This window comes from Heptranchias perlo, chromosome 34, assembly GCF_035084215.1.
Source record: "Heptranchias perlo isolate sHepPer1 chromosome 34, sHepPer1.hap1, whole genome shotgun sequence".
In the NCBI taxonomy this organism is placed as follows: domain Eukaryota; kingdom Metazoa; phylum Chordata; class Chondrichthyes; order Hexanchiformes; family Hexanchidae; genus Heptranchias; species Heptranchias perlo.
The window spans coordinates 18,730,320-18,751,237 of record NC_090358.1 but is presented as its reverse complement, the minus strand read 5'-3'; the positions used below and the strand labels follow the sequence as shown (position 1 = coordinate 18,751,237).

The window sequence follows — 20,918 nt, the reverse complement described above, 5'->3', positions numbered from 1 at the left end:
GATGAGGAGAAATTTCTTCACTCAGAGGGTGGTGAACCTATGGAATTCTCTACCACAGAAGGCTGTGGAGGCCAAGTCACTGAATATATTTAAGAAGGAGCTAGATAGATTTCTAGACATGAAAGGCGTCAAGGCGTATGGGGAGAGAACGGGAATATGGTATTGAGATAGAGGATCAGCCATGATCATATTGAATGGCAGAGCAGGCTCGAAGGGCCGAATGGCCGCCGACTGCTCCTATTTTCTATGTTTCTATTAAAAAACTTTCAATGAAATACTAATGTTGCATTGAGAAATTGTAACAAGGTATTCAAGAATATTTCAGTGGATTAAAATAAACTTTTTTTGTTTGCTTCTATTAGGTTGCAGACCTCAAACGAGTGAACAACCTCATCAGAGAGCAAGACTTCTTTGCCTTAAAAACAATAAAAATTCCTGTGAAAAAGCACGGTTTGTTGACAGAAGCACATGAAGAGGCAAAACGGCGACAGACTATTTCAGCAAATAGCAGAACCTCTATATGTGCAGAGGACCAAGGAACAGATGAGAAGTTGAGTGAATATTTTGAGGAAATTGACAAGGATATTGAGAAAATCATCCAGTCTACAGATCAATGTAAAGATCGCTTAGAAGAAGTGGTTTATTGTCAAACACACAATGGATTTAATTCAGACGCGGTATCTCCGAAGGATACTCATCATGGAGCAGATTGGGGTATTCGATGGTGGAATGCTGTGGGAATCATGCTTTTAGTGGGTATTATTGTCCCGATATTTTATGTAGTGTACTTCAAAATTCAAAAGACTGAGCATCCTGTGGACCCAACAGCTTCGATGACGACTGACACTACAATAAGGCCAAATGGCACAATCTGAACTACAGTACAATCGAGTATTGCAGCACTTTCAAATGGGTGAATAGGATGGATTGAAAAATTCTATGTTCATTTTGTCATCTTTGATTAACTGTATACAGTATTGGCTGGAACAATTACAGTCATTGATTTTAATGATACCGTACTTGTACCAGTGCAGGGATGTATATTCCATTGTTAGACCTTTACTGTGACATAGGCATTGCTTGTACAGGTCCAGTGTAAGTCCTAAATTGAAGTTCAAATTCCCATATCGTTTCCTGGTTTATTGCAGCTTTTTGCAGTACCTATACAGGGCATTTATCTGGCAATGGTAATTTAAGAAAAAATTACTGGAATGAGTTTACAGCCAATCTGTCAGTAATCAAAAGTTATTTAACAGTCGTAGATCTTATTTGTTTCCCTGAAGTGATTATGGCTGCTGATGAGTCCTGCTCTTGTAAACCAAGGACTAGTCAAACAAAGTGCAATTGGTAGTGACAACTGTGGCTGTGGTAGTATTCTGAGATTTATTATAAAAGTATTTAATAGATGTACACAGAATTACGTTAATGTCATATAATTTAGACATTGGATCCCAGTGCCAAATAATAGTAATCCTCTAATTTTGTACCTACAATTTTCAACTTTTAAATCTTGAAATATTTTTTGGGACATGAGATAGACTACATTGGTTACAGATTAAGAACTGCCATTATATTTGGAAGTTAATGCTAGCTGACTAGCATGCTAATATTCCATTTTCATGAACCAGCATTCCAGTCGCTTACAGAAAAGGTGCTTGTGATGTTCGTGACTTAATGTTTAGCCATCCTCATGTTAAGCCTTTATTTTGTCATCCTGGCTATTGATTTTTGATTGGAGAGATTTTTTTTTTCCTGTTTCCCATTGATGAAATTTAAATTTGGACCGTGTGGCTGTAAACTGCAGCTACAGAGATCTAAACAAAAGTGCTATTGGAGCAATCTGCTGTTATGAAAGAAGTAAACTAATCTAATTTAAGTATTCCGACAAAATAAATACAAGCTACATGTAAGAAGTGATGCCAAAGAAAGTTGGCAGTAATAAAAGAAATCAAAACAAAGAAAATTGGCATTCATGAAAATTCTACTTTTTGACTAATTTCATAACTCTGCATACTATTTCTTTTGATTACTTCTTAATTAGATGGATGGTTTTTCTTTCTCCTACACCTGCATATTATACATTGTTTTCTGCAAAACATTTACAAATATTGCTTTTGCATTAAACCAATCTGATTTCAGACAGTATTTTCATCTGTTGAGTTATTGAGGCTGCCAGAAACACCACATTACATTCAACATTTTGCCAGTTTAAACTTTTTGCTGCTATCTTCTGCTCACACAAACTTTCAGAATGATACAAAGTTTTCCCTGGATGTTACTTTTTTTTTATATTAAACCACTAGAAATTTATTTATTTTGTGCTAAACTTCTTATTTAGTTGTATCTCTTTCATTCACAGAATTGTGAAATTTTAATCAAGCAAAAGAATGACAATAGTCCAAATGAACGTGGGCTAACGTCACTTGGATTGTAGTGTTTTCAACAGTAAATGAGCTTTACAACAAAAAATGCAAGTAATTTTTAAACTTATTTTACATATTCATGTGGACGGGAAATGCATCTCCAGTGACTTTTGCTCAGTTGGCTTCTGAGAGATTAGCAATGAAATAACATTTGCACTAACCATAATTTAAAAAAAATTATTTGGAAACAGATATTGTGCCAAAGGACCCATTGAGAAAGGGCTATGCCATGTAACAGTAGACCAGTTACTCTCACATTGGCAGTAAGAAAACCACTAGTGACTATAACGAAAGGTATGGCAGAATGTGAGAGGCTGCAAGAGGGCATAAAGAAAGACTTGCATTCATATAGCACCTTTCACAACCTCAGGACATCCCAAAGCGCTTTATAGCCAGTGAAGTAACATAACAGACTTATTCGGAAAATAGAAGCCCATGGTATTAAAGGGACGGTGATAACGTGGGTACGTAATACCCAATAAGGGATAGGAGGCAGAGAGTAGTGGTGAACAGATGTTTTTGTGACTTGGGGGGAGTATGCAGTGGGGTCCCCCAGGGGTTAGCATTAGGACCATTGCTTTTCTTGTTGTAAATGAAATTCAGATAATTTATTTATATGTATTTCAAGAATTTATTCAACAGAGAAAGCCTTGTTGCCATAAAAACTGATTTTTCTTAAAATCAAGTAGTGTAACTTGTACAATTATCCACTCCATTCAAACAAGGGAATCACCGTTCCCTGAATCCTTCCAGATTCCTCATTATAGGGAGTACAATTTTGAAGTTTGCAGATGATACAAAACTTGGCCATTTAGTAAATGGAGGAGGATAGTAGCAGACTTGAGGAGGACATAGACAGACTGGTGAAATTGGCAGATACATGGCAGATGCAATTTAATACCGATAAGTGTGAAGTGATACACTTTGGGAGAAACAACATGAACAGGCAGTATAATCTAAATGGTACCATTTTGAGGGGAGTGTGAGAGCAGAGGGACTTCGGGGTGCATATTTACAAATCTTTGAAGGTGGCAGGACAAGTTGATAAGGTGGTTAAGAAAGTGTATGGGATTACTTGGCTTTGTAAATAGGGGCATTGAATACAAAAACAAACCTTTACAAATTACTGGTTAGGCCTTAGCTGGAGTATTGTGTACAATTCTGGGCACCACACTTTAAGAAGGATGTCAAGGCCTTCGAGAGGGTGCAGAGGAGATTTACTAGAATGGTACCAGGGATGAGGGACTTCAGTTATGTGGAAAGATTGGGGAAGCTCTGATTGTTCTCCTTCAAGCAGATATGGTTAAGGGGAGAATTAATAGAGGTATTCAAAATTATGAAGGGATTTGATAGAGCAAGTAGGGGGAATCCATTTCCTCTGGTAAGTGAGCTGATAACCAGAGGGCATAGATTTAAAATAATTGGCAAAAGAACTAGAGGGAAATGAGACATTTTATCACAGGGTTGCTAAGATCTGGAATGCATTAGGAACTTTCAAAAGGCAATTGGACAAGTAATTGAAGAGGACTAATTTGCAGGGTTATGGGGAAAAAGCTGGGTTGTGGGACTAGATTGGACAACTCTTTTTCAAAGAGCAGGCACAGGCACGATGGGACGAAAGGCCTTCTGTGCTGTAAGATTCAATGATTTTTGTCATTGTTTTAATGTAGGAAGCAAATTCGGGGTGACATATGGCAAATGAAATTCATGGTGCATAAATAAATATGAAGTTATACATTTTGGGGCAAAAGAACAGAAAATAGAAATATACCTTCAATGGTACAATGCTCAATTGAGTGGAGGAACAGGAGTGTAGGTAAACAAATCTTTAAAAGTGGAATTACAGTACACTTAGAAACACTTTTTAAAAAAAATAGGCATTAAAATAGGTGAATGAGATTCTTGGTTTTATAAATGGGGCACTGATTACAAATACAAGGAGATAATAATGAATCTGTACAGACATTAGTTAGGCTGCAGTTGCAATGTGCCATTTTAGGCACCCCATTATAAAAAGGATATTGGAACTATGGAAAAAGTGCAATGTAGATTCACTTGGATAATACCAGGGATGAGAGGCTGGGGGATAAAGACTAGGGCAGAGAAAGCTAAGACTGACACAACAGAAGTGTTCAAGTTTATTAAAGGATTCAAGAGAGACTATTTCTAATGGTTGGTGAGGGCATAAATTTGGGATCAGTATTAGAAATATAAAGAGAGGTTAGAAGAAGTTTTTTCATGCAAATGATTATTAGAAATGTAATGTAATACCTATTGAAGTTAAGCCAACCATGACATTTAAAAGTGAGATTTAAAAGCACTTGAAGAAAAATATTAAGGGACATGAGATCAGAGCGCATAGCTTTGGTGTGGCATGATAGGCTGAATGGCCTCTTGTGTTGAAATTTAGGGATTTTATCTAATTAATTCCGTTTTAGTTGGGGGAAGAAAAGAAAAAATGGGCTAGAATTATCATGATGGATGTTTTTAAAAATATCAACATTTCTTGTTGGCGTTACATTGTTAAATCAATTCTTCAACTCCCCTTTCAGAAGAAGTGTACCTTATTTTTTTAAAAAATAAAATTTTAACATGCCTTCATGGGTGTTGGGAATTTGGTTTGTGTCTGTTTTAATAATTTTCTTGCTAGTGTCTGAAATGAATAGTGATTGGATCGGGACCCCCCCCTTCCCCCTTATCCTCTTACGCTGGGGCACTGAAGCCAATTGTAGAGGTCCCACATCCATCCAAACTTAGATTGATTTACTCAGCACTCATCAGGGATCAAACAAGGTCTTTCCTGCTCTTTATGGTTCAGTTATAATATAAATACCTGTTTTTATACGATGCTTTGATCAAAATGTCTCAAAGCACTTTACACAATGAATTACTTCTTTTGAAGTGCATTAACTCATGTCTGTCCAACGGATAATGAACTAATCTTGGATTTGATTTAGAAAGTTCCACACTAGGCAGTGCATTTACCACTTAACCCAAGGCAGGAGCTGTACTGAAGACCAAAAGAGAAAGTCGGGTCAAGGCTTTCCAACCACATCCGCATCTCCCCGGTTAGAACAGGGTCAGTGTCTGTAGCTGCAGGACATCAGGAGTCCAGCTCCACTGCTCTTCCAGCGATGGAGTAGGGACCCTGTATTTTCAGCCTCTTAATCTCTTTTTTGACCTGCTTCTGTTAATCTAAGATAACCTTTGGTACAATAACAAACTGGGGTAACAGGCCTGACCACTCTTGATTGTAACTTTTACCTTGTATTCAGATAAATCTCCCTTTTCTGCCTGGTGTTAATTCAAGCAAAGCTTTTGAGAGTTTTAACATTTTCAGCCTTGTGAAATCTTGAGAGAAAGCCCAATCCAATCTCATGAAACACCTCCTCCCATGTATTTTGTAGTCGCATATGATTTTAATTGCTAGATACTTGCTCTTCACTGCTTCACACTTTTTACTATCTATTCATGACTTCATGACACAGATAAAAGCTTGGCTGACACCTAAGCCAAACAGTTGTAATTTGTAAAGTACTTCTTGTCCTTAATCTTACAACTGCTGGGTTTCTGAGTATGCTGTAATTCAGTACAAAGATTACATTAATTAACATAGCAATCTGAATATTTCTACACACAACAGCCACCTGTTGGGCTCAAGTAAATCAGGTGCCTGGGAGCAGCAAATGGGCAGGACTTTGGTTCTGCCAGCACTCTGCCCACTTTCCTCCATCATTTCTGGAGGTTTGGACAACTGACAGCAGCATGACAAGGCACTGCAGTGTTAGAATGGCAGGACCCTGGAAGGTAAAATCAGTCATAGCTTGCATCTATGTGGCCAAATGTGTTGTTTTGTTCATTGTCACCTACTATTATCAGCTGGAAAGGATTGCACTCTCAACATGCACCTCAATTGCAACCATCAAGTGAATGCTTGTTTTCCTACCAGCTGCCACAATGTCTTCAGTTCAAGGCAATCCAGTTGCCACCACTCTTTGACCTTGAAAGGGAAGTCGTGGGATGGCTCCAGGGAGATAAAGGCTATCCGCTGCAGCCATGTGTTATGCGGGATCCCAAGACTTAAGCTGAGTATAAATCAGGTCTATGCGTCATCACAGTAACGATTGAACACACCATCAGCATGTTGAAGGTACGGTTTGGGTGCCTTGATCAATGTGAGGGTGTACTGCCATGCAGTTTGGCTAGCTACTCAGGATTGTGGTTGTTTAATGCCCACTGTGCAACTTTGCCTAATGAAAAGGCTTCTTTGTGGGGACCCTGGAGGAGGAAAGCTCCTGCTGTCAGCAGAGGACTAGTAGCAGCAGCTTGAAGAGGATGCAGAGGACTAGCTGTTGGAGGCTGTAAGATGCTAGTGCATCTCTTATACAGAAGGCTTTCTCCTTTCCCTCCACAAATATTCCATCAACTGCAGTCCCTTCAGTAAAAATACACACATTCCCTAAAATACAAAGCTCCTATTCAGGCAACCTTGTGAAAGCAACTTCTAGATTTTCCTAAAAACTTTGGTGCCATCGTAAATTTACTGATAACCCATACTGTGTGTATGTGCCCACTTACTATAATGTTTCCACTTGGCACCAGTGTGATGTATGAACTCAAATTTAATCATCACTTTTCTTAGATGCTACCTGACTGGCAGGATGGTGTGAGGTGGCTGGTCGCTGCATTCCATGGGACTTGGGACTGAGGGTGCCCTACTCTCTCAGCAGCTGAGTCTTGAGTTGGTCATGCTACAGGCTGCACCTCTTGTGCTGTTGCATAGACAGCCTGACCCTGTCTCCTTTTTGCCAAGTATGCAAGTATCAAAAGGAGCTGGTGGGGTTGGACACAAGTGCTGCTAGCCTGAGAGACGGACATTATGAATGCACATTCCTGCCATGCCATAGTACTAGGCACTGGCTGTGCATAGTCACTGATCTGCAGGAAAGCAGAGCTAATATCAATGAAATAATGAGGCCTTGGGTGATGCTTGTCTGAGATCAGTCACCACAACTGTTGAAAGGGTGGTTGGTTTTCTCACCTTGACTGATCTGGTATGGTCATGAACCTTTTTCTGGCACTGGGTGACTGTGGTGGGTTATTGGAGTTGGCACACACAACCCAAGCCACTTCTTTCCAATGGGTTTGTTTGGATCTCTTTTTCCCTGTTCCAAAAAGGGCCTCCCTCCTCTGCCAACCTGCGGCAGCTCTTCCACAGCAGAGTCCGTAAGGTGGGGATCTCTGCCCTGCAGCAGATGTTGTCACAGTTAATAATTTCTTTGGTGCAGCAAAAACCTATTGAATGATGCTTGGCTCTTTAAGAAGCTGCAGTACTTTAAATCCTGCAGCAGCATGCTATTTTCTCACCCCTATTGAGTGAGCTCTCAACCAGAGGCACTTCTAACACCTGGAGCATACCACATTATTAAAATGAGGCTGGCCCCAGAAATTACAGTGGAGTTAGTTTTCATTATATAAGGTAAGTATGAATGACACTTTGCCCCACCTCTAGTGGGCCTTGCATCCAATTAGAAAATCTAGGCTAATGCGTGCCTTCCAGTAGATACAAACTAAAGTTCAGTTCCGTCACAGCACATTCAGACAACATCCTATTTTTACCTTAGGTTCTCTGTATTCCATTTGACAGGAAATTGCAATATAATTCTTTTATTCTGCTCTGCATCAATAGGAATTGTTAGAAAATCATCTCAATTCCTTACATCTAAAGGAAATAAAACAATGGGTTACTTTTTCACCAATCAAAATTAGCCCCTTTGTTGGTACAATTAAAACATAAGAAGTAGGAGCAGGAGTAGGCCATACGGCCCCTTGAGCCTGTTCTGCCATTCAATCAGATCCTCTGATCTTCAACCTCAATTCCACTTTCCTGCCCAATCCCCATATCCCTTGATTTCTCCTAGAGTCCAAAAATCTATCTATCTCAGCCTTGAATATGCTCAATGGCTCAGCATCCACAGCCCTCTGGGGTGGAGAATTCCAAAGATTCACAACCCTGAGTGAAGAAATTCCTCCTCCTCTCAGTCTTAAATGGCCGACCCCTTATCCTGCAACTATGCCCTCTAGTTCTAGACTCTCCAGCCAGGGGAAACAACGTCTCAACATCTACCCTGTTAAGCCCCCTCAGAATCTTATATGTTTCAATGAGATCACTACTCATTCTTCTAAACTCCAGAGAGTATAGGCCCATTCTACTTAACCTCTCCTCATAGGACAACCCTTTCATCCCAGGAATTGTGTTTTTTCTGCATTTAATGGCACATTACAACTAGCTGGCAGGGAGAGAGTTCCCTGATGCAATCCAATCTCATTCCGTTTTGGTGGTATTCAATCATAGTTTCAAGAATTTAATCTAGAAGTTGGATAATACAGTAATGCTCAATATTACTGCTTAGAATTAGCTGCAAAAAAGACATTTGGTAGTCTTTGTCTTTGATCCTCAAATAAGCATAATCCTTAATTTTGAGGGGTATGACTTTGACAAAGTCATCTATACTATGTAGAATAAGAAAGCTTCCTTACTGCTCATCAAATGTAGTACTGCCTATTCTTCAAATGAACTTAGCATCCTGATCTGATATTTCCCATCCTAATTCTTGTTTGACCACATTTAAAGCATTCCAAAGCATGTTTGTGACATTGCAATAGCTGTGTTTCATGTTTGTCATGTTTTCTTTTAATTATTCCCAGTCACTAAAAGATTACTATAAGAAAGTTGAGCACAAAGGGTTCCTTGCTCTCAATGGAAAAGAAAATCGGGTGGGATATAAAATGTGCTGCCGATTTGCTATCACCCATTTTGCACTACCCCCCCCAAAAACTAATTTCACCTCCATAGTTCCTAATGCAATCAAAGGAACCGTGTAAAAGGCTTTTTTTGGAATTATGTTTCTGTATGGCTCCAGATCTAAAATACAACCATCTAGAAAAGGAGTGAAAAATAACTACGTTGATTCAGAATTTGATGCAGCAGAGCAACTCATTCATGATCACAGCTTTGTATCATAGCATAGCTTATTTATTGCAGGATTCCAAACTCAAGGCTAATTTCTCTTCAGGTATATATAGTTCCTCAATTTTTAGGGTATTATGTAAGAATAAAGCAGCTCTGCTAGCCACAATATGTTAGAAAAGCAGCCTTGGCTTTCAAGAGTGCACTACACTAAGTCACTTAAAATGACCCCCACTCTCATACTGTGTTAAAGTGCTTAAATTGCTTCCCATCACAACTCCCGTTAATAATTTAGTTTGTGAGAAATCCTGATTTTTGATTTGGTGATCCACTACCCTAAATTTTACAAATTTCCATCTTTCTTTCATTTCTTTACATATTTCTCTTTGTTCCCACCCTCCAGGAGAGCTCGGAGGTCTGAAAGAGTGAAGTTGTGCGTTCATCTCCTCTGGCTTCGTACCCTTCCGTTCTGCCCCTAGGGCACAGATGGTGCCTGAGTGGTCATAATTCTGTACAAGTGGTAAGATACACAGTTAAGTTATTAGACAGTAAAGTTTAAAAAGCCAAGCCCTATTGCTTTCTCACCTGTTTGTCCCCCAGTCTGCTGCTGAAGAATGTAGGCTGAACTGTCTGTCTAAAGGTTGCACAGACGGTTCCAGATAGTTTAGCTGCTTACACCAGTTTTACATCAATACCTGCATCAATGGGAATGCAATAAGCAGACCCAGGAAATATCGGTAGGCACAGCACTTTTTTTTAAATGATGCAACAATGGTGTAAGTCATTTCAAGGAAATTCTAGGCCCATGTTTCTCTGATGGGAATTCCTCATTATCACACTACAAAGAAATAGCCTCGTCATTTACAAAGATATCACAAACCATGGTGTTTGGAAATATATGGCATATTTCTCCAACGATCCCAACTTCTGCAGAAGATCGAATGATCTGATGCTTAATTAACTACATTAATATTTTGTTTCTTTAAAAAAAAAGTCTTTGTCAAAGTTCTGTAAAAAGCACTACATCCAGTGAATCTGATCATGGTGTTATACGTGCATGGACATACTGCAATGTTGCAGTAAAACATCCCCATAGATCAGCACATTGTTCAGATCACATTACCAAGGGTTGTCAGTAAACAACTAAAATCACTATGTATTTATTTTTAAATAGAGAGGTTTCCCTTAAACAGTCTCCTTTCATTGAGAAATGGAGGAACCTTATTTCTGTCCTATGATTCTCCATCAAGTGAGAATCACAACTTGAACTGAATAATGCGGTGGGAGGGGGAAAGAGGGGAAATCCAAATATAAGTAGGAAGCAGGAAATACCAGAAAAGAAACTAGGATTTCTTATATTCTCCAGGGGTAGAAAAGTCATGAACATATTCTTTATAAATTTTGCTACACCCATTGCAGAGGAATTCATTCTCCGTTGAGAGGTGAGAAAAAGTACAGAAAGTATTCAAAGGAATAAAGGTTTGCTTCCCAACTTTCCATGTAGTTTTTCACTCCTAAAAAAAAATACATCCCGCCTTGCATGTTGTTAATGGTGCAATAGACCACTAGCCAAAGAGAAATCCATACTCAACATTAAACAGACAAGTCTGAGGCAAGTCAAGCATAATATGGAAACAGAGAAAGTGAATGGAGCCCAAAATAAACAAATTCTTTTATTTAATATGTATGCATGTGATATAAATTTGTAATTTTACTTAGTTGAAAAACAGGGGGCAGGTTTTGAAGCCCCGTGAAAACAGGCAGCGATCCCATTTCTTCCCCAGGGCCTACACTGGGATCGCCCGCCTGACTCAGGTGGTAGAATCATAGAATGGTTACAGCACGGAAGGAGGCCATTCGGCCCATCAAGTCCGTGTTAGCTCTATGCAAGAGCAATCCAGCCACTCCCCCGCCCTATCACGTAGCCCTGCAAATTTTTTCTATTCAAATACTTATCAAGTTCCAGATCCTAACCACTTGCTGAGTAAAAAAGATTTTCCTCATGTCACCTTTGGTTCTTTTGCCAATCACCTTAAATCTATGTCCTCTGGTTCTTGACTCTTCCACCAAAGGGAACAGTTTCTCTCTATCTATTCTGTCTAGACCCTTCATGATTTTAAATACCTCTATCAAATCTCCTCTCAGCCTTCTCTGTTCCAAGAAGAACAACCTCAGCTTCTCCAATCTATCCACATAACTAAAGGCCCTCATCCCTGGAATCATTCTAGTAAATCTCTTCTGCACCCTCTCTAAGACCTTCACATCTTTCCTAAAGTGCGGTGCCCAGAACTGGACACAATACTCCAGTTGTGGTCAAACCAGTGTTTTATAAAGGTTCATCATGACTTCCTTGCTTTTGTACTCTATGCCTCTATTTATAAAGCCCAGGATCCCGTATGATTTCTTAACTGCTTTCTCAACCTGCCCTTTCACCTTCAATGATTTGTGCACTTATACCCCAGATCTCTCTGTTCCCATACCCCTTTTAGAATTGTGCTGTATAGTTTATATTGCCTCTCCTCGTTCTTCCCACCGAAAAGTATCACTTCTCATTTTCTGCTTTAAATTTCATCTGCCACGTGTCTGCCCATTTCACTAGCCTGTCTATATCCACTTGAGGTCTATCACTATCTTCCTCACTGTTCACTACACTTCTAAGTTTTGTGTCATCTGCAAATTTGAAAATTGTGCCCTGTGCACCCAAGTCCAAGTCATTAATATATATCAAGAAAAGCAGTGGTCCTAGTACCGACCTCTAGGGAACTGTACACATCCCTCCAGTCCGAAAAACAACCGTTCACCACTACTCTCAGCTTCCTGTTACTTAGCCAATTTTGTATCCGTGCTGCTACTGCCCCCTTTATTCCATGGACTTCAATCTTGATGACAAGCCTATTATGTGGCACTTTATCAAACGCCTTTTGAAAGTCCACATACACCACATCAACCGCATTGCCCTCAGCTACCCTCTCTGTTACCTCATCAAAAAACTCTATCGAGTTAGTTAAACACGATTTGACTTTAACAAATCCATGCTGGCTTTCAATAATCAATCCACACTCGTCCATGTGACTGCTAATTCTGTCCCGAATTATCGCTTCTAAAAGGTTAAACCAAGGTTAAACTGACTGGCCTGTAGTTGCTGGGTTTATCCTTACACCCTTTTTTGGTATATACTTTTGATATATAAATCGGGGTCCTACAATGAACACAGGACCCCAATTACCATTTTAAGGACAGTGCTGGGCAAAGTGTACGTCGTGTTCACTCCGCAAGTTTCAGCCGGCGGTCCAGCCGAATATAGGCCAAGAGGATAAGTTTTCATTTATTTTTGTGAGGCAGGGAGGAGCAGAAGTGCTCTACCAGACTCCACAAAACAATCTGCCGAAACGGGTTCCCTCCCCTTCCAGAGAACAGACTGCCCCCGAAACTACCTTCGGGAGGCCATCCGGACACCTGATATTGCGACGACACAGAGCCTGCGGGCTGCCCTGGGTCACTTGTTTTCTGCATGCAGCCCTCCATCCCTACGCTAACGAGGCCCAGCCCTCAAAATACACTGGGCCCTCCCGAACACCGCTGGGAGGGGAGTGGAATCTACCCCACAATGCCAATAATCTGTGGAAAATTGTAAAACAAAACCCCAAACCATCACATAATTAATGGTCTGTTATTCAGAACATACTGGCTGCAAGTGAAGCAAAGCCACTGACCAGGTGCAGTGTTACCAGTTGCACTCTGTACAGCACTGCAGTGCACCATTCAGAACACTTGGCATAGGATTGCACTGCACTAATTAACATTGTCCCAGTTAATTATCTGTTAGATAAGATGGCATTCTCTATTGTGGAGGCATTGCCACAGCCTGGGGTCAAGCTCATAGAACAATCTGATCTTCGAACGGTGCTCAAGTTTTTCCACGTCACCTATCAATATTTTTTGCAAAATTTTTTTTTAAGGTTGGAATTAAAATGTTTTGAAAAAAGAACAGTTGTGCTGTTGGACACTCCACAGTTTACGTGTCTGATTAATATTCTTGTAAGTTGACAATGTCTCTGTGATCGCTTGATTATTGAGTAGGTGAAAAATAACTCTTCGTGGGCAGTGAAATGCCTGTGCAATTGATGGCAGAAAAGTTGGCATGAGTACAAAACATACAAGTTTTCACTGAAAATAGTGAAGAGAGGAATTTCACCCCTAGTGAGTTTTACGGTGCGCTGTTTGCAATACGCTCCAAGGTGGCTGTTTTAATAACACTATTACCTGCCAGGGTTTTGGGGGTTTTTTTTTACAAGAATTTCCTATAATAAAAATGGAACTGTTTGGCAATGCAGAGCATACTTTGATGAAAACGGCTCCAGAATATTACAGCTTTAATGAGTAAAAGTCAAAGTTTTGTCCACAGACATCTGTGAAGTAGTTTCTGTGGATGGTTCTAGCTCCATCTGCTGTTAAGTGTTGACATGTAAGGCAATCTCATCTGGTTTTGAGGACTGTGAGGACTTAATGGCACTTATAATATGCAAACTAATAATGGCTATTTTTAGCATTATCATAAACTCTCATAACCTATTTAGTGAAAATAGAAGTTTTGTTAGGAACTTAGGGACGCTAGATGAAAAAAGCAAAGTCCACCTAATTCGCCTTCTACCATCCTGGTAGTTGCATGATACAGCAATAATGGAGTTGTTAACTAATCATGGCAATCAGTCTCTAATAATTAGTCTACAACAGACCCAGATATGAGGTAAGAAAAACCCCCAGTGGTGGAAAGCTTTTGGAACTGAAGTATTTATTATTGAGCATTTATGATTTTTTAAATTACTTTTGAGGAAGACCATTCAGGCCATTTTAGCTCATTAATCCAGAAGTGATCCACTCTTTGTCCTGCCCCATCACAGCATCCAAATATTTCTTAAATAATTCAAGGGTTTTCATCTTCATTACCCTATCCAGAAGTCCATTCCACATGTTGATCAATCTTTGTGTGAAGAAGCCCCTGAATCCTTTCCATATTTTTGCCTGTGCTCTCTTGTCTCACTACTACAATTTAACTTGAAGTAAAAGTCAAGATTTACCTTCCACACGCCATTTACTGTCTTAGATGTCTCTTGTTATGAGTCAAATTTTTTCCCAACACTTTTACCCAATATTCACAGTTAAGAGACTTTCTGTGAGCAAAGTCTCTTAACTGTGAATATTGGGTAAAAGTGTTTACCCAATATTCACAGTTAAGAGACTTTGAATATTGGGTAAAAGTCTCCCTATAAACTATCACTTGCTGAACCAGAGTTGCTCCAACATGCATGATACTATGGGAAATCTGTTATCCATTGGTACTCCAAAATACTCCCAGCAACCACCATAGTCAAATTTGTTAGAGTTCTACATGTTACTGTTGGCTCCAGCTGCAACTTGCTGTTATGCAAACTTATATAGCAAAAAATAACTGCATAGTAAGGAGATAAGACCATTTTGCTTAATAGAATTTTACAGGAAAGAAACAGGCCATTCGACCCAACTGGTCTATGCCCACAGAAGACTCCTCCCACCTTACTTCATCTAACCCTATCAACATATCCTTCTATTTTCTTCCTCATTTACTTATCTAGCTTCCTCTTAAATGCATCCACGCTATTCGCTTCAACCAATCCACGTGGTAGCGAATTCCGCATTCTCGCCACTCTCTGAGTAAAGAAGTTTCTCCTGAACTCCTTATTGGATTTATTATTGACTATCTTATATTTATGGCTCCTAGTTTTAGACTCCCCCACAAGTGGAAACATCTTCTCTACATCTAACCTATCAAACCCCTTCATTATTTTAAAGACCTCTATCAGGTTGCCGCTCAGTCTTTTCTTTTCTACAGAAAAGAACCCCAGCTCAAATAGTTGAATTTCAGAGAGATGTTGCTAGTAAGGCCATTAGTTAAGCTGCAATAGCCACTATTTTGGGGTCTTTGTTGGAGAAGCCAATGCTGAGAGTGCTGGGGGAAGGGGGTCCATTTTTTGGTACCAGTCTCTTTAGTGGAAGAGATCCCTATATTTTTAGTTCCCTCATTACTGAGTTTTCCTCAAGTAATTTGAAGAATTTGCACTGCTCTTAACTGTTGTGGGGAGGAACTAAACAAAGGCCAGGTATTCCCTATGGGACAGTGGAAGCAGGAGACAGAGTCATCAAGGGTTGATCTCCTGCACTCTGGGAACAGGTCACCTGCCTTCTTGGCTACCACTTGATGCATAAGCCAGGAAGACTTCAAAAGTAAATGGAAGAATAAAACCTCTTTTTAAAAAAAAGAGTAAGTGCTGTCGCTCCCAAAATAACCACTGAATAAAATGACATTATCCATACAGTTTCAGCCTGTTGAGGGTTATCTGTGGGAATGTAAACAGTGAGGAATCAGTGTAGACACAAAGCTCTTTGTCTACATAACCACTAAACTAAAATTTCTAACATAATAGACGCAGATCACAATTACTTTAATTAGAGTTACAGGGAATGAACTTTGACCAGTTTCTTATGAATCTCCTTAGTAGATAATATATTAACAGAAATTTTGTTACTACAAAGCCATTAACTTGAATATAGCACAAAAAATACTGACAACGCAAAAAATGTATGCAAATGCCCCCCACCCCGTAGCACCCCAGTTATACCAAGCCTCAGGATCTCTTCCCAGTGCATTTCGTGCCTGATACATTGCAGTCTATATAATCTATAGCATATAATAAATTGCCTGTGGCATTCACTGTGAACAGTTAATGAACAAAAGGTTTCTTTTCTATGCAAAATGCTGACAGAGTTGGGAGACAGACTTCAGAAACCTGCTCCACAGAGCAACCTAGTGGCCAGAGTCTGTAACTACATTGTGATAAGGGACAGTGCAAAATTAAATGGAAATGCTGACATAGTAATTTACAATGTAAACCCACCAACATTGTCCTGGAGTCTCCAGGAATTAAAGATTAATTTCCTGCCAGGAACCCAGGAGAAAAATCATAGGGGCATTAAAAAAATAATTGTGAGTTTTTCTCATTTTGTTTGAACACTTTCATTTATCAGTTCCAAAAATATTGGAGATGGGGAAAAGGCTGTTTGAGTGGGCGGGGGGGTTGAAGGCGGGAAGTCACGTGATGAAACTTCCAGGAATATGTGCAACCAGAGTTGGCAACTCTAAGTTTGTGGCATTGTCTGAATTCATCATTGGATTATTACTCTGTAACCAGGCCCATGTATCTCTTATGCAGCACATCATTAAGACCAGCCAGTAAAACTAGCAAAGCTATAGATTTTAAAAGACCATCTAGAAGATAAAGAGAAACCTTTGAAAAGCACAAATTTAAGCTGCATGCAATAAGCCAAAGCTAATAAACCCAATCTGTCAAACATTTAACAATCCCTCAACAAATCATTTCAATTTCTTCAAAACACTTGCAGAGAACACCTTCTTTATTTCACCAGCAGGAAATTCCTCACAGTTTTCCAGACGTACATTCCTTGCCTTTGGCCTTGCATCAAACATGGTCCAGACTTTCTAAAGATACAATCAAAACGCCCACTTAAACTTTTTTGCCAATAGATATCTGTTTTGAAGTTAAATTTCTGTGTGGGATTGAATTATGGCTTAACATTTTTTTTTACCTTAATATACAGAATGAAGGTAGCCTTTCTTACTTCAGCAAATTCATATTGACTTGCTGAACTTGAGGTACAGCCATGCAATTACTAAAATAAACTACATCAGGAATGTTCATTTTCTAATAGCCTAAACTAATTCCAAATTAAATAGACTGAATAGACTTAAATGTTTAAAACGTCTTGAACAAATGCAGCAAAGGAATGTGACCCTCTAAGCAGCAGCAAGCCACTTTCCAATGCACATTGAGGTGAAAAAGCACCAAGTAGATGCAGTCACTGAGGTCTGTAGCACCTGGGTGGAATTGAGGATGATGTTTGTTAGTATCAGGAGCAATGCCAAGGTAAGTGAACCACCTTTGGCAAAGAAAGAATGGCATAAATGTATGTGGTGAGTTGTCCACAAGGATATAGCATGGAAAACATTGAGATAATCGATCCCCTTTTCTGAACACTTTTATTTTACAAAAGGTGTGGGGCCCACTTTTAGCGGAGCACAATTCTATGAACATGCACAGAATAGTTCAAAGTCCTGCTCTGAATCAGTACTGCCAGCAGAAGTTGCTTGCACAAGGAGGGATATGGACTGGCAACATGGGTGCCATCTATAAGGCCCCTGTAAACTGGACAACGTGCACCAAATTTCCAATACACACTCGCAGCAGTTGAGGCTTCCCGTCAGGATCATGATGTTGGAGAATTACACCTTTACTCTAAGCCTTTGATTCTTGTATGTAGAGTATGATAACTGATTATCCAATATAATAAATATCTTCATGAGTGGAGTAATTGAATAATTCAAGAGCAACAAATTGGAAGCAGAAATATTTCCATTCCCTGAGGAGATGAAGTCTTCTGTGCCTCTTTTTCCATTGAGCCCTTCCAGGACCTTTCCCGCTATGTCGGAACGGCATGATGCCACTCCGACATTCTGGCTGGCTCCTTGGAGCGGATGCTAATGAAGTGCCCTTACTGGTGCCCTGCAAATGCCAAAAACCTGTTTCCGTTAGTGTGGATTCAGTGCTCACTTTGCCAATCTTACATTCATCAGAGTGGCCCAAGCAGAATTCTGGGGCCATAGTGTTTAGGGTTAGATTTTTTTATTATTCATTCATGGGATGTGGGTGTCGCTGGCAAGGCTAGCATTTATTGCCCATCCCTAATTGCCCTTGAGAAGGTGGTGGTGAGCCACCTTCTTGAATCACTGCAGTCTGTGTGGTGACGGTTCTCCCACAGTAAATATGACTTCTTGTAGCAAGATTGTATAACTGAGTGGCTTGCTAGGCCATTTCAGAATCAACCACATTGCTGTGGGTCTGGAGTCACAAATAGGCCAGACTGGGTAGGGACAGCAGGTTTCCTTCCCTAAAGGGCATTAGTGAACCAGAGGGGTTTTTACACCAATCTGATAGTTTCATAGCCACCAGTTTTTTTTAATTCCAGATTTTATTTAATTAATTGAGTTTAAATTCCCCAGCTGCTGTGGCAGAGATTTGAACTCAGGACTCCAAATTACTAGTCCAGTAACATAACCACTCTGCTACCATACCCATGGTCAAGTCTTCATGCATTGACTATGAATGGGCAAACTTCTAACCCAATTTTTTTAATGTATTTTTTAAAATGTTATTGAATGTGCTCACTTTCATGGATGAGGATCTGTCAATCTGACATCTAGGGATGGGCAATAAATGCCAGCGAAGCTCACATCTTGGGAACAAATAACAAAAAATCCAGCAATACAATCCTACGCATACCCTAAGTTGCAAGTAGCCCTGCAAGGTATGAATTCCCACCAGTGGAAAACCTGTGATCGTAGAGAATAAACCAATAATTAGGTAAAAACTCAAACACATTACAAGCTAGCTTTTTCCTTAGTTTTGAAAGGTACATCAGGTTTCAGTTTAATTTAGTCTCAGTAATACATCATTTAGTATGTTTGTTGTGCATGGTTTGTGTTAAAGTGGTGACACTGCTGAATGTTTAATTCCATATTTGCAATGAATGGGCAATATTATCTATAGCACTCTTAGGTCACCATCCTGATTGTGTAGTTGGCAAGTATTTTTACTGCATTCTGTTCTAAACTGCTTTGATAAATTATCAATGACATCACACAGCCAATACTGTTTGAGTATTTACCTAAATGGCTTCAGACTGTACACATTCTTGTCTTTCTGACAATGTACAATATGTCACTGCCCTCTGGTAATAAAGATTGATAAACACCCTTTTAGGCCGTATTCCCTTTATTTCATAGAATTTAGCTCAAAGATTTATTACAGTAAAATTGACTTCAATATTTTGCCTATAATTGCTAAATTCTTTCCCATTTTGGGCATTGTGCTTTGTAGAGACAAGTGAATTCATCTAAATTGAGTTATACAAATGAATCCACATTAGGAGCAATATATTACACCCAGAGAAAACAGTATAATTATGCATGAGCCTACTTTATAAAATTCAGCAGCAATTTCTTCAGCACATTTCCCAGTTGCTTTCACAAAATGTATGTAGCTTCTGTGAATAAATACAAGTTCTTTTTTCTTTCTTTCTTATATAAATATGGATTTTCTGATAGGGTGTGAATTCACTCGCAAGTACATGGAACATGATTTGCACCTGCCCGGCATCATGGGGCACTGACCCCATCATAATTTCCAGATCAGCCTCATTAAAATATCATGGGTGAGCTCCAGGAGTTGGAAAGGAGTTTGTAAGAGATCTACCTAGGAGACTGTGCAGTGTTTTTATGTTGGTTCTTGCAAAATAAAGAAATAGAAAGAAAGAAATATGCAATTATATAGCACCTTATCACATTCCTCAGGACATCCCAAAGCATCTCACATCTATTGAAGTAGAATTACTCTTAATTTGTTTATCATAGATATATAAATACATCTCTGCATGTAACACGGGGGAGCAGCTTCTTGCCTTTAATATCTATCAGCTGAGGGTATGGGTTTTTTGAGATATATAAAAGTTAAGAAATATTTGAACTAATTTGTATCTTTCCTTCTTTATGAGATAATGCTTTACAACAATACTTATGTTACTAAATGGTTCTGCTTAAATAAATATGTTAATGTTCATGTCTTTTTCAGAACTTCCTCCAAACCTGAATAATGTTGCTGTCCTTTCAGGATTCTCACTGTTTATATTCATTTTATTGGCTGGATCTTTATGAGTTCTGCCTGAGATAAACATAAAGAAAAGAAATGCAGCTGGTAATCGTTTAGAATACATAACAAAATATAAAGATTAAACAATGTCAAATTTCAAAGTGCTAAGTTTCATTTGTCACACAATTAACGTGTTATATTTGCTAAATAAACAGCCACTTGAATACACTGCAGAAAAAGTTGAAGAGTTCATGCATTACTGTGTTTGACATTTAAATTTTTTTACTATGGCTAAAAATGGTGGGCCTATGGGTTTTCAGCTTCAGTAATTTTCCATTGAAATACAGAAGTGGAGGAGGGGTGGGGCTTATCAATTCAAAGTCCAAGCACATTCTGTGAATGAACAATCTTGCTGTCAAGCATAAAGATAAATCTCCTCAGCTCCAAAAATATGGCTGTATTCATTCAGAGGGAAGCTGCTAATGTCCGTGACGGGAATTTGCTCCACAAACTGGTAGCAGTCACACTGGTGAATGCTGGGAACTGTAGTCAGTTATCTTTTTGTGGCTTCCCTTGAGCTGACCAACAGTCAATGGGAATCAGGGGGAAAACTCTCCAGTGGCTGCAGTCATACCTAGCACAAAGGAAGATGGTAGTGGTTGTTGGAGGCCAATCATCTCAGCCCCAGGGCATTGCTGCAGGAGTTCCTCAGGGCAGTGTCCTAGGCCCAACCATCTTCAGCTGCTTCATCAATGACCTTCCCTCCAT

At 39.4% G+C, this 20,918-nt stretch overlaps 1 protein-coding gene across 4 annotated transcripts in view; it reads left to right on the top strand.

Moving 5' to 3' along the window:
- The window catches only part of lysmd4 (LysM, putative peptidoglycan-binding, domain containing 4), a 43,777-nt gene extending 23,445 nt beyond the window's left edge, over window positions 1-20,332 (top strand). The window contains exons 3-6 of one of the 4 annotated variants that reach the window (XR_010958365.1): window positions 363-752; window positions 2,360-2,470; window positions 9,797-9,913; window positions 20,133-20,332. Coding sequence is in view for 3 of the 4 variants with exons in the window: in XM_067971568.1 (XP_067827669.1) it covers window positions 363-875 (513 nt within the window). In the remaining variant the exon portion in view is untranslated. Of the gene's footprint in view, window positions 1-362; window positions 2,311-2,359; window positions 5,016-9,796; window positions 9,914-20,132 lie in introns of those variants that run through there. The other 3 variants (XM_067971569.1, XM_067971568.1, XM_067971567.1) reach the window with 3 other exon arrangements.
- The last annotated feature ends 586 nt before the right edge of the window (window positions 20,333-20,918 follow it).